At 43.0% G+C, this 15,000-nt stretch overlaps 1 protein-coding gene across 1 annotated transcript in view; it reads right to left on the reverse strand.

Annotated features, from left to right (window-relative positions):
- Positions 1 to 15,000, reverse strand: part of LOC143284180 (gamma-aminobutyric acid receptor alpha-like) — a 42,092-nt gene that overhangs the window by 23,599 nt on the left and 3,493 nt on the right. Inside the window, exons 2-3 of the mRNA XM_076590847.1 lie at positions 13,213 to 13,313; positions 10,073 to 10,140 (exon numbers count right to left, since the gene is read on the reverse strand). Coding sequence (XP_076446962.1) covers positions 10,073 to 10,140; positions 13,213 to 13,313 — 169 coding nt within the window. The remainder of the gene's footprint in view (positions 1 to 10,072; positions 10,141 to 13,212; positions 13,314 to 15,000) is intronic.

Consider the following 15,000-nt stretch of genomic DNA (forward strand, 5'->3'; position numbering starts at 1 on the left):
AACAACAAAACAAACAAACAAACAAAAATCAGAACCCACTTTGATATTCAAACAAAAACACTTGCAGAAAAAAAAAGAAAAGTAAAAGGAGTGGTGTTGCATTGTGACGTCGCCCCCCTCCGAGCCCCCACCCCCCATGCCCCCTTGGGGACAGAAGCCTGAATTTCACTGAAGAAAATTGGTATGATCAGAAAATTAATGATGCAGTACAAAAGGCACTGATTTACACACACACACACACACGCGCGCGCGCGCACACACACACATACACACACACACGCGTATATATATATATATATATATATATATATATATATATATGTATATAAACAACTATCTACCTGAAGATCTAGTCATCAGCCCCGTCCACATGTAATATGCAGCTTCTGTTCAAACGTGTATGTGTGTGTGTGTGTGTGTGTGTGTGTGTGTGTGTGTGTGTGTGTGCGTGCGCGCGCGCGCGCGCGCGCGTTCATATATATATATATATGTGTGTGTGTGTGTGTGTGTGTGTGTGTGTGTGTGTGTGCACACAAGTTTTTAAATTGATATGCACTTGTATGTATCCTAATTTCTACTGTATCCGTGTTTGTGTATAATTTTCGATTTATGTTCGCATCTTGTTATGTAATATCCCCCCCCCCCCTTCCCCCAATATTCCTTGTGACCCCGGTACACTTGGTAATAAAGACATATTCTATTCTATTCCATAATATATATATATATATATATATATATATATATATATATATATATATATATTCTGTTTGTGTGCAACTGAACACTTATCTTTCGTGTTATCGCGCGTGCGCGCGAACATGTATGTATAACTGTGTATCGGTGTACGAGCGGGCGTGTGAGCAAACTCGCGTGAGCGCATTGTCATGTATGTGTCTTGAGTCATAAACATAACATAAGAGAGGATTCTCTTTCTCTATTTGAATGACAAGTTGGTGTCCGCTTCACAAACGAGTCGTTATCATCCACATAGACTATCTCTCTCTCTCTCTCCCGCCCCCTCTCTCTCTCTCAGTCTCTCTCTCTCTCCCTCTCTCTCTCTTCCTCCCTCTCTCTCTCCTTCTCTCTCCCTCTCTCACTCCCTCCCCTCTCTCTCTCCCTCTCCCCCTCTCTCTCTCCCTTCCCCTCACTCTCTCTTTCTCTCTCTACCTCCCTCCCTCTCCTCTCTCTCCTCCTTCTCTCTCCCTCTTTCTTTCTCTCCCCCTCTCTCTCCCCCCCCTCTCTCTCTCCCCTCCCTGTACAGGACTCTCTCAGTCTGAAATAATCCTTTTTCCAGGGCTGTCCCCAGAGAGTCAATGGTAATAAATCCCACACTTCGCCACCCAAGTGAACGAAAGCTCGCGACACGTGAAGAAAACGAATCTCCTTGTCTGGCCTTGTCTGTCGCTAACGGCACTCCTATGGGTGACCACCAGCTGCCAAAAGTATAGATAAAAATTAAAAAAAATAGAAGAAGAAGAAGAAGAAAATCATGACCCACTGACTTCCGAAAGCTGCAGGAGAAGAATGGTATCAGACACAGAAAGAAAAACCAGATGGAAAAGTGTATTGTAAACGAGAGGATAGAAACAGGTTAATAAGAAAGTAATATCTGCATCATATGCTTAAGTATGCAGGAAAAAATACAACAGAAGCGTCACAAACATAAAGGATAATTATGCACAGCGTGATGGGTCATCTCAATTGTATCTTGACCAGTGTAACATTGCTAGGAAAAAGCTGGTACTGGACACAAGTGAACCGTCAAGCGTATCAACCCTAAACTGTAAAAGGTCTGTGAAGGGATCCCTTTGACCAGGTCATCGTACTGCAGAAAGAAAAGTAACAGCAGAGGAAAACAGGCGTAGGTGATGAGATTTGGGAAGATACGTGTTTAACTCTTTAGAGACGGAATACGTGTGGTATTGCTTCTCTTTTTTTCTTTTCTTTTTTTAAATGACGATTTTGGATTGTACTTCTGGCAAATGGTCAATTGGTCAAAAAAAAGTAAGACTTTGAAGGCTTGAATCATTGCCACACAGAAGTTTTTTGTTTGTTTAATTCCAAACCATCGCATATTGTTTCAAAACTTTCAGAGTCTTTCACCCTGGGATCATCGAAGCTTTCCGATGTTTTTTTTATTTTTTAAATTATTTTTTATAATTCTATTTCATTAATTTATTCTTTTTTGTGTATGCCGACTACAAGACCTGAAAGAAACAAAAGAATGGGAGAAAAACCCCGAAAACCTCAACCATCTATTCAACACAGCCATTTCACCCACTCTAGGAAGACATTGTCGGGGATGGCCAGAGGGCAAAACTGATGTGGAAGTGAAGCTACTCATAGAAGAAAACAGTAAAGAAGAGGACATCATCATATACACAGATGACTCAGTCACCAAAGACCAATCCGGTTGGGGATTCACTGCGAAACAAAATGGAAAAACAGTTAGGGAAGAGAATGCTGCCTACAAAGTCACAACTTCCAGCCTAACGATGGAAGTTGAAGCTGTGACACGTGCCCTCCAGTGGCTATCGTCCATCCATACGCCCGGAAACCAACATGCCATGATTCTAACCGACTCAATGAACCTCATACAGAAAATTGAAAACGGAATGGGAAGCCCAGAGTGGCATAAGACAATGCGCAACTTTCAGATTAAAAACTCACATGGTCATACTGCCCGGGACATGCAGGTGTTAAGGGAAATGAGCGAGCTGACAGACTTGCTTTTAACGCAACACCAACGAGCGGCCTACATCTAGGAAAATCGGAAATCCTCAGAAAAGTCAAAGAATATCAAAAAGAACAGGTACAAGGCCATCACACCATCGATCGCCTCAAAGAAATAAAAGCAGAGAGAGGGAGCGGCCGTAAGTCTAACATGAAAGGTACAGCACGATGCTTTGCAAATCAAACAAATATCGGCATCATTTCCAAACCAACATTGCGCAGATTTCTTCAAAACGGAACAGAGTCTCTGTGGGCTTTTCCAAATACAATAGACTGAGCAACACACTAGACGCCACGTTCTTGGCATCAGAGATCTTTTCCCATCCCTCTTGCGGCCAGTCAGTGGCAGCCTCTGTGCGTGTGCGTATGTGTGTGTTTGTGTGCATGTGTGGGTCTGTGTTTTTGAGTGCGTTTGTGCATGCGCGAGAGTGTAAGTGTACACAAGTGTCAGGACAGTTCTGTGCACGTGCGTGCGTGCGTGTGTGTGTGTGTGTGTGTGTGTGATGGGGGAGGTGGGGTGGAGGATGAGGTATGTGAGTGTATGCATGCCTACACTGTGGGAGCAACAGGATATTGGAACGTATATATATATATATATATATATATATATATATATATATATCTATCTATCTTTGTATATATGTGTGTGGGGTTGGGTGTGGGAGATATGGGCGTATGTGTGGGTGCTTGTACAAGTAAGTGTTCATCTGTGTGTGTGTGTGTGTGTGTGTGTGTGTGTGTGTGTGCCGTGGAAGCTGCGATACGTAGACTAGAAATGAGTGTGTGGAGGAGGGGGGTAGAGGAGGTGCAGGGTAATGTGTGTGTGTGTGTGTGTGTGTGTGTGTGTGTGTTGGAGCTCATGTACGTTTATATGTATTTGACTGTGCTTTCATATCTGTGAAACTGCATGTTTGGTGCATATCTGTTATGCATGTGTGGGTGTATGTGTGAATGTGTGTCTTCCTGTTTTACATTTATTTGCTTATTTATCATCATTGTTGTCTTATTTATTTACTTATTTATTATTATTTTTTTTATTATTATTACTACCTTTTTAATATTATAATTATTATTTATTTATTTATTTATGTAAGCTCATCTATTATTTATTCACCTTTTTTTTCTCAAGGCCTGACTAAGCGCGTTGGATTACGCTGCTGGTCAGGCATCTGCTTGGCAGATGTGGTGTAGCGTATATGGATTTGTCCGAACGCAGTGACGCCTCCTTGAGCCACTGAAACTGAAACTGAAACTGTGTGTACGGAAAGCTCAGGTCAAAACCCTTTCACGCCAGTCGTCAGCATGTCCACTTTTGACAGCCCGTAAACCGCCATACATACACACATACACCCCACTATCATTGTTTCATCGATTTGGTCCGCCACACTTTTACCACATTTATTAACCGCGTGACCAGTACGTCCACCCCATAACCCCCTTCTCTCTCTCTGCCATTTTCACCACCCCCCTCCCCCTGCGTGTCACCCCTTTTCGTCAGACTTTCATCTCTCAGTATCACAAGCATCTAGTTTATTTCTCTTCCGTCTCTTGGATCAGTGGATTTCTGTATTGGCCGTGGAGTCGCTTTGTGTGTGTGTGTGTGTGTGTGTGTGTGTGTGTGTGTGTGTGTGTGTGTGTGTGTGTGTGTGTGTGTCCCAAGGGATACTGTGCGTCCTTTCTCTTTGCTCCTTCTGTCTGTCTGCCTGTCTCATGAAACGTGGTTTTGGTTTGTGTTTGAAATGGGTTGTGTTGTGTCTGGCTGTTTGATTGGGTGTTGGTTCCCCAAAATTTCCGTCTGGCGTTCTTGGGCCCATCCATTCAACCATCCATCCATCTATCCATCCATCCATCCATCTATTCATGCATCCATCCATCATCTAATCATGCATCCATCCATCCATCATCTAATCATGCATCCATCCATCCATCATCTAATCATGCATCCATCCATCCATCATCATGCATCCATCATCTAATCATGCATCCATCTATCCATCATCTAATCATGCATCCATCCATCCATCATCTAATCATGCATCCATCCATCCATCCATCATCTAATCATGCATCCATCCATCCATCATCTAATCATGCATCCATCCATCCATCATCTAATCATGCATGCATCCATCCATCCATCCATCATCTAATCATGCATCCATCCATCCATCATCATGCGTCCATCCATCCATCCATCCATCCATCATCTAATCATGCATCCATGCGTCCATCCATCCATCCATCATCTAATCATGCATCCATCCATCCATCCATCCATCCATCATCTAATCATGCATCCATCCATCCATCATCTAATCATGCATCCATGCGTCCATCATCTAATCATGCATCCATCCATCCATCATCTAATCATGCATCCATCCATCCATCATCTAATCATGCATCCATCCATCAATCATCTAATCATGCATCCATGCATCCATCATCTAATCATGCATCCATCCATCCATCATCTAATCATGCATCCATCCATCCATCATCTAATCATGCATCCATCCATCCATCATCTAATCATGCATCCATCCATCCATCATCTAATCATGCATCCATCCATCAATCATCTAATCATGCATCCATCTGCATCCATCCATACATGCACCGTTGCATCCATCCATGCGTCCATCCATCCATCCATGCATTCAAGCGTCCAAAACATCCATGCATCCATGCATCGACCCATATCCTTCACACCCATATATACCCAAGAGCCCGGCAAACCGATTTCTTTAGCCGAGGAGGAAACAAAATGAAGACTGAAAAAGACAGATAAACCAAATAAAAACAAAAATAAGAAAAAGAGAAAGGGAAAGAATGAGAGGAAAAAAGAGAACTAAAGAATAACTATAGAGACAGAAACGATGAATGGAACGAAAAAGGAAGAAAAGAGAGAGCGCGACGGAGAAAGAAAAAAAAGGAATAATTAAATAAATAAATAAATAAAGAAAGAAAGAAAGAAAGAAAGAAAGAGAAGTGATATAAAAATAAAGAAATGAAAAAGCGAAAGAAAGACAAGTCAGTAACAAAGAACAAAGAGAGAAGGAAAGAAAGAAGGAAAACGGAGAGAGAGAAAATAAATCAGGAAAAAGAGAAACGGCAACTGAAAAAGACAGATTAAAAGAAAAGAAACAAGAGAGGCAAATGCTTCAGGACTCACTCGTGATACACACTTTTTTTTTTTTTTTTTTTTTTGCTGCCCCATCATCTGCACCGTTTCAGTGGCATTACTCCCACGCCGCTCATTTAGATTCCCCCATACCCGGCCACACCCGGGTTCGTCCGTCACAGTTCCAGCGTCGGCAGTCCGCAGGGAACCATCGATATTTGGTCGCCAGGAGGCCACACACCAGAGGAGACCCTGCACTGCTGCTAAGTCACTTCGGTGGTGTTCAGTGGTGCCTGTTCTGATTCAACGTACTTCGGACACCACCTACTAAGCCCCCTACTAACGACAATAATGGCTTAGTCGCGGAGCCAGACTGAGTGAGCGTCCCCCCGTGTGGAGACCGCCACCACGTCCCTCAAACAACAGTCCCCCATGAATCTGCCGACACTGAAGACACTGACAGGACTCACTCCAAGCACAGAACTGCATGGGTATCGAAACTGAGGTCACCATGAGAGCAGGGCATGAAAAGCCACAGACCTTGAGACTGTTTTGTGATACACACTTAATGAAATAATAATAATGATTGAAAATAACAAGCAAAAACAACAACAACAAAAAAAAAAACAAACAAAACAAAACAAAAAAACCCCAACCAAACAAACAAAAAACAAAAAACAAACTTTTGAAATTATTTTGTTAAAATGTGTTCTCTGTTTGTTATCATAATTATATGAAGCTTCTACACCGTCCACTCAATTTCTCTTTTATGTTCATTTTAGTATATTCAGTATCCACTCTAAAACATACAGATGCAGTAAACACATTGATGATTATTTAAGAAATTCTTTTAATTATGCGGTAAAGGAGACGTTGCCATCGTTCCAGACACACCTCGACATCTTTTGTCAAGATCTGCACAGACCAGTCTAGACAAGGTTGACCGAAACTTGGTGAAACGGTCGATTCAATTTTTCTTTTTATGTTCATTCTAGTTAATTGAGTGTACACTTCAGAATTTTCATATGCAGTAAACACGTCAGTAGTGTAGTTTGTACCAATGTATGTGTTCTGTCCATAATTTGTATTTCTTTTCTTTTATTTGCGAACAAGAGAAACAGGTCATAGCGTCTTCTTACCAGACATAGCCCACGTTCCGGCAACTGGGAAGGGGTACTGTAGTGTTTTCGGAATCCAGAAGATGCCTCAACGAAATAAACCGTTAATGATCCGGAAATACGGCTAAATTCAGGAGACGTACAACTATTATTGGTATCACTGTGAAGATTTTTTTTTCCAACTACCGAACACCGGGTTATAACATAGACTCACCTTGTTTACACAAGTGAGTCAACAACAACAGAAAAAAAGAAAAGAAATAAACGAGAAGAGAAAGAAAGGAAAAAAGAAAAGAAAGAAAGAAAAGAAATAAAAATGAAAAATGATAAGTATCCATATTATTTATTTATTTAGAAATAAAAGGACACACACACACACACACACACACACACACACACACACACACCATGCCTCTATAAGATATTCTGAGCGCAGACAGAAACAAATCCCCCCCCCCCCGACCCCCAACACACACACACACACACGAAAAAAATCATAATTTGTCAGAGATTCCGACCCCAAACAAAAAAATCACACACACACACACACACACACACACACACACACACACACACACACACACACACACATATACTCTCTCTCTCTCTCTCTCGAAAACATCATGCTATGTAAGAGATTCTGATCGCAAACAGAAAGGATAACACACACACACACACACACACACACACACACACACACACACACACACACGAGCAAAAAACATCATGAACCTCTTTTAGAGATTCTGACCGCTAACTAACTATAGAAAAATCATTCGCAGCACAGACACCCGAGCTCTCACGAGGGGGGAGACCTTGCGCCGCCAACAGGTCTCCTGACGAAAAGGAAACGCAGTCTGTGGCAGCCGCCGACGCCATTGTGAGCCAATCAAACAACAACAACTCCATCTGAGCAGTTCGCTGCATTCTTTATTTCCCAGAGGAGAAGGCCTAATGTTTCCATGGCTTCCCGCCGTTCTTCCTTAAATTTAACCCTTTTTACTGCTGAAACCTAGGTGAAATGAATAATACTCGGATGAGACGATAAACCGAGGTCCCGTGTGCAGCATGCACTTAGCGCACGTAAAAGAACCCACAGCAACAAAAAAGGGTTGTTCCTGGCAAAATTCTGTAGAAAAAACCACTTCGATAGGAAAAACAAATAAACACTTCACGCAGGAAAAAAAACAAAACAAAAAAAAGGGTGGCGCTGTAGTGTAGCGACGCGCTCTCCCTGGGGAGAGCAGCCCGAATTTCACACAGAGAAATCTGTTGTGATAAAAAGAAATACAAATACAAATATCAGTTGTTGTGGCGGGATGGCGAGAATTGGAGGAAGGAGTGTAAGAACTAGTGCATGTTGTGTTCCTTTTAATTAAGTGGTGTGATTGATTTTGCTGAAGAAAAGTAATCCCCGCCCCCTCCCAGCCCTCTATACGCACCCACCTTCCCCCCCCCCCCCCCAACACTCCCCCCCCCCACACACACACCTCCCCTGTCTTCCCACAGAGGAAAAAAGTCCAGGTGAAGGAACTATTAAACCCCAGTAACTGTTCTCTGAAAGAAACAAAAAGAATATTAAAACTTGAAACAGTCTCTATTATTCGTATTTCTTTTCAATGAAGTTTTTGTACATTGATAGCGAATCTTTTTTTTTAATATTTTTTTCTTTCCATTGCGAAGGAAAATGATTGTTAATGTGTATCTGCCTGCTTGCTCGTGTAGGCCTTTTGTATTTGTTTACTATTTTAGGTAACTCTTTTGGTTTATGTGGTGTGTGTATCAACGACGTTGGTGTATAACGTTTCTATGCGCCCCAAGGGGATATATAAAATAAACTTCTTGCTTTGCCTTTAAACCGTGACTATCATTTTGACCTGTTTGCGGGCGCAATAGCCGAGTGGTTAAAGCGTTGGACTTTCAATCTGGGGTCCCGGGTTCGAATCTCGGTAACGGCACCTGGTGGGTAAAGGGTGGAGATTTTTCCAATCTCCCAGATCAACATATGTGCAGACCTGCTTGTGCCCGAACCCCCTTTGTGTGTATACGCAAACAGAAGATCAAATACAAACATTAGATATCCTGTAATCCATATGAGCTGTCGGTGGGCTATGGAAACGAGAAGATACCCAGCATGCACACCCCCGAAACGGAATATGGCTGCCTACGTGGCGGGTTAAAAACGGTTATACACGTAAAAGCTCACTCGTGAACATGGGACTTGCAGCCAACGAACGAAGAATAATGATAATATTTTGGACCTGCAAGCTCAATGTTGCCTTAAGTAAGGCAATAGCCGTTCACTGACCAACACACTCGTCATCATCAGCAGCAGGTAAGGGGTTAACGCCCTGCGAGGATAACTTCTCTCCCCTTTTTTTCTCTCCACCCCATTTGTTGACATTATTTTTTTTTTTGTAAACAAAATCACATCATTCTTTGTGTGTTTTTCTGTCCTTAATCAACGGTGGCCGAGTAGTCATGTGTCAGGATTACGAAGCGATTGTCCACGTGGTTCGAATCCCGCACGGTCAGGAAATATTACTCTCCTTGCCTTCGTACCTTTTTTTCTGTGGTGGATAAATAGTTGTGCCTTGAGTGCGTTCTAACCCTTTATCACTCTCTCAGTCACTCACTCAGTCTGTCGGCCAACCAGTCAACTAACCAACCAACCAACCAACCACCAACCAACCAACCAACCACCAACCAGTCAACTAACTAACCAACCAACCACCAACCAACCGACCAACCAACAATCAATCAAACAAACCAAACAACAAACAAATTACACAGTTACGATACCTCTCTTTCCCTACATCTGTGCATGCGTTTATATATACACGCGCGCTGCGTGAGAGCAAACACGTGTGCACGAGCGCGACTTCATTGTGTTCACGAATGTGTGTGGAGGGAGAGGTGTGTGTGTGTGTGTGTGTGTGTGTGTGTGTGTGTGCGTGTGCCTGTGTGTGTTTCCGTGTGTATGTATGTATGTATGTATGTATGTATGTATGTATGTACGTGAGTGTGCATGCATACTGATTCTGTCCACATCTTCTCTATGTGTGATGACAATACGCTGCTGGCAAATGGTACGTACCATGTCTTTCTCCGAGATAGGCCCCATCGACCGAATTTCAACGTCCGCTTTTACCACCAACGGGGGACCTGGAAAGAGAAACAACAACCGCCACCACTTAGCTATCAACAGCAAGTGAGTCATCATCATCATCATCATCACCGTCATTATAATTAGCAGTAGCAGGAGCAACAGCAGCATCTATAACAACAACAACAGCGGCAGCAACAACAACAAAAGGAATAGCAACAACACCAAGCAATGGCAAATACATCATCAGCACTGTCAAGCATAAACCCAAGAAGAAGAAGGAGGAGGAGGAGGAGGAGGAGGAGAAGAAGAAGAAGAAGAAGAAGAAGAAGAAGAAGAAGAAGAAGAAGAAGAAGAAGAAGAAGAAGAAGAAGAAGAAGAAGGGGAAGAAGGAGGAGGAGGAGGAGGAGGAGGAGGAGAAGAAGAAGAAGAAGAAGAAGAAGAAGAAGAAGAAGAAGAGGGGGAGGGGGAGGATAAGAGAAAGAGGAGATAAAAAGCAAGAGGTATACTGCTGACAAGCAATTACACAAATCAAACTCAATACCTGTTATAATACATGAACCGTATGATAAAGTAAGATGGCATGATCGCACACGATAAATAATCAAAGCGTCTATAAGCTATCTGTTTCACTGTCTCTCTCTCTCTCCTCTGCTATTTTATTGCAGCGTCTTTTTAATACACGCTTCGTGACCGTGGAATTAAAGCACAAGATATCTGAGTTGACGTGAAGAATATTCTTCTTGAAAATCAGACCATGTATGAAACATTTTTTTGGGGGTGGAAAAGAAAGTCGAAATATATACATGTACCTTCGCTGGGAATGTTATTCTTAACATTTACTAGAAAATGGAATGGTTCCCATACATGAAAGTGCTGTTTTTAACACCATTCTAGTGCACAACATTGTCACAATATCTATGATGGTTCTCCTGTTTTACAAAAGGCGATAGTCACAGTGCAACCGTCTGTTATGCGCCGTAAGTTGTTGTCGATAGTGTATGTCATTTCGTTTGAATGTTTCTCGTAATGGAGATACCTGTGTGGAATGATGTAACTGGTTGATAGCTCTCTTGTACGACATTTGAGCTTAGACTTGCACTTTTTTTTCCCTCGTACAAAAAGCACGATGGGTGTACTCTTTCATGTACCCACAGAACTTGTGAAGACAAATTTTGGGTTGAGTTGCGTAAGTGATCTTGGCAGTGCTGAGTTTGCTTAGCGTTAAGCAATGTCAAAAATCTATGGACGTGTGGGGTGGACGAATGATTAGAGCACTGTTTCCTGAGTTCGATCCTCGGTTCTGCGCACCCGGTGGGTGAAGGGTGGAAAATTTTCCGATCTCCCAGCTGAACATTATGTATGTGCAGACATGCTAGTACGTGAACCTCCTTCGCGTGTATACACGCGCAAAAGATCAAATACACACGTTAAAGATCCTGTACTCCATATCAGTCGTTGGTGGGTAATGGAAACCATGAACAATTCCAGCATGCAGCAACCACGACAGTGTCATCAGCAAGCTGATGTTGGTCGTGTAATGGAAAGAAGAGAAGTACCGGCACAGCCTCAGGACAATCCTCAACGCAAAACACATTTCGCGCGGCCATGATCACTCATGTAACCAAGTTCTGGTTTCACAGAGTAAAAGGTTCACACACACACACACACACACACACACACACACACACACACACACACACACACACACACACATCACAGTAGCAGAAGGCTCACCAGTCTAATGTACAGACTACGACTGGATGCCATAAAAACAAAATATACTTCTAATGTGACTTGCATTTGAGGCAATGAAGTTACCCCCGTGCATATCATCGATAAATGTGAACAGTTAAAACTATATTCACCTATGTCATTTACAAAATCTGTACTTCCATCTGTTTCCATTAGAAATGTCTTGTATGATAATCAACATGTGTTTGAAATAGTTCAGAGTTTAATTTGGAGCCCAATTACTGTAATTCTACTGGTTGACTGGTTAGTTTGTTTTATTTCGTTTATATTCTTTTTTTTCTTTTCTGATTTAAAAATGCAAATTGAGGAGAGAGGAACATGGAAAGTAGTGATGATTTAAGGCATGGGTGAGGTGGGGGAGATGATGGATTTTCGTTTAAAATCACAAATGATAGACGTTAAGCGAAAGAACGAACACACACACACACACACACACACACACACACACACACACACACACACACACACACATATATATATATATATATATACATAGATAAACACACACACACTCACACTAACGCACACAACACACACACTATGCACACACACAAACACACACATTTATACATAAACATGCATGCACACATGCACACAAACACACACACACACAATACCCCCCCCCCCCCCACACACACATACTAACACAAACACACGCGTAAACACATATGCAAATACACACGCAAACGCACCAACATACCAACACACACACACACACACACACACATACACACACACACTACCCACCACACACACACACACACACACTACCCACACTCCACACACACACACAAACACACACACTACCCACCATACACGCACACACACGCACACTACTCAACCTCCACACACACACACAAACACACACACATTATCCCACTCCACACACACAAACACACACACACACACAAACACACACACAAACAAAAAAAACAAAACACACACACACAAATACACACACGCTATCCCCCTCCACACACACACACACACACACACTATCTCCCTCCATACATACACACACACACACACACACACACACACACACACACACACACACACACAAACACACACACAAACGCACGCACAAACACACACACACACGATATCCCCCTCCACACACACACACACACACACACTCACAAACACACACACACACACTATCCCCCTCCACACACACACACACACACACACACACACACACACACACACACACATACAGTACCCACCCTCCACACACACACACACACACACACATTTTTTACACACACACACTATCCCCCTCCACACACACACACACACACACACATACCAACTATCCCCCTCCACACACACACAGACACACACAGACACACACACACACACACACACTCACTTACCACCGATGCCAGGACGAAGCCTCTTGTCGTAGCCCATCATCAGCAGGTTCAGTAATCCTGTCACGTTGGCCGCCCGCTCCTGTGTCACCTCTGGGTCCAGTCTGACACACAGACACAGACACTGACATTGACATTGACATTAACATTGACAATGACATTGATCATGACACCGACACCGACACTGACATTGACCTCTCCTGTGTCACCTCTGGGTCCAGTCTGACACACAGTCACACAGACACTGACATTGACAATGACATTGATCATGACACTGACACCGACATTGACACTGACATTGACCTCTCCTGTGTCACCTCTGGGTCCAGTCTGACACACAGTCACACAGACACTGACATTGACAATGACATTGATCATGACACTGACACCGACATTGACACTGACATTGACCTCTCCTGTGTCACCTCTGGGTCCAGTCTGACACACAGTCACACAGACACTGACATTGATAATGACATTGATCATGACACTGACACTGACATTGACCTCTCCTGTGTCACCTCTGGGTCCAGTCTGACACACAGTCAAGTCACACAGACACTGACATGGACATTGATCATGACACTGACATTAACCTCTCCTTTGTCACCTCTGGGCCCAGCCTGACACACAGACACACAGACACTGACATGGACATTGATCATGGTACCGACATTGAAAATGACACCTACATTAACCTCTCCTGTATCACCTCTAGGTCCAGTCTGACACACTGACACACTGACACATCGACACTGACATTGACACTGATACCGCCACTGACATTGACATTGACCTCTCATGTGTCACCTCTGGGTCCAGTCTGATACACAGACACACTGACACCGACACTGATACTGACACCGACACTGACATGAACGCTTACACTGATCATGACACTGACGCTGACACTGAAGAATTATGACACAGAGAGAGACTGACACTGGAATTAACACTGACATTGACCTCTCCTGTGTGATCTCTGGGTCCAGTCTGACATTGACACCGACATTGATCATGTCACTGACGCTGACATTGAAGAATTACGACACACAGAGAGATTGACACTGACACTGACATTGAAGAATTATGACACAGAGACACACCGACACTGACACTGACATGGACGCTGACATTGATCATGACACTGACGCTGACACTGAAGAATTATGACAAAGAGACACACCGACACTGACATTGACACCAACATGGACGCTGGCATTGATCCTGACACTGACACCGACATTGACAGTGACACTGAGAACGGCATTGACATTGATACTGACCATGAAACTGATGCTGACACTGAAGAATTACACTAATACTGAAGAACTAGAATGACGCTGAAGAACTAGAATGACGCTGAAGAACTAGAATGACACTGAAGAACTAGAATGACACTCACGAATTACACAGACAATGAAGAATGACACAGACAATGAAGAAATAAAATGACAATGACGAATTACACTGACACTGAAGAATTACACTATGATTGAACAATCACACTGAACAATGAAGAATTAGAATGACACTGAAGAAGTACACTGACACTGGCATTAAAGTTGACGACGACACTGACACTGATAACGACACTGACTGTGGTACTGACACGGATGCTGATACTAACACTGGCGCAAACACTGACGCTGATACTGACGCTGATGATGATACTGACGTTATCATGGACATTGATGCTGACACCGACACCGACATGGACGCATACACTGACACTGACGAAGACAACAAAGTTTAACACTGACGCTGATACTGACACTGACATCTTCGTTG

Source organism: Babylonia areolata, chromosome 7, assembly GCF_041734735.1.
Source record: "Babylonia areolata isolate BAREFJ2019XMU chromosome 7, ASM4173473v1, whole genome shotgun sequence".
Taxonomy (NCBI): Eukaryota; Metazoa; Mollusca; class Gastropoda; order Neogastropoda; family Buccinidae; genus Babylonia; species Babylonia areolata.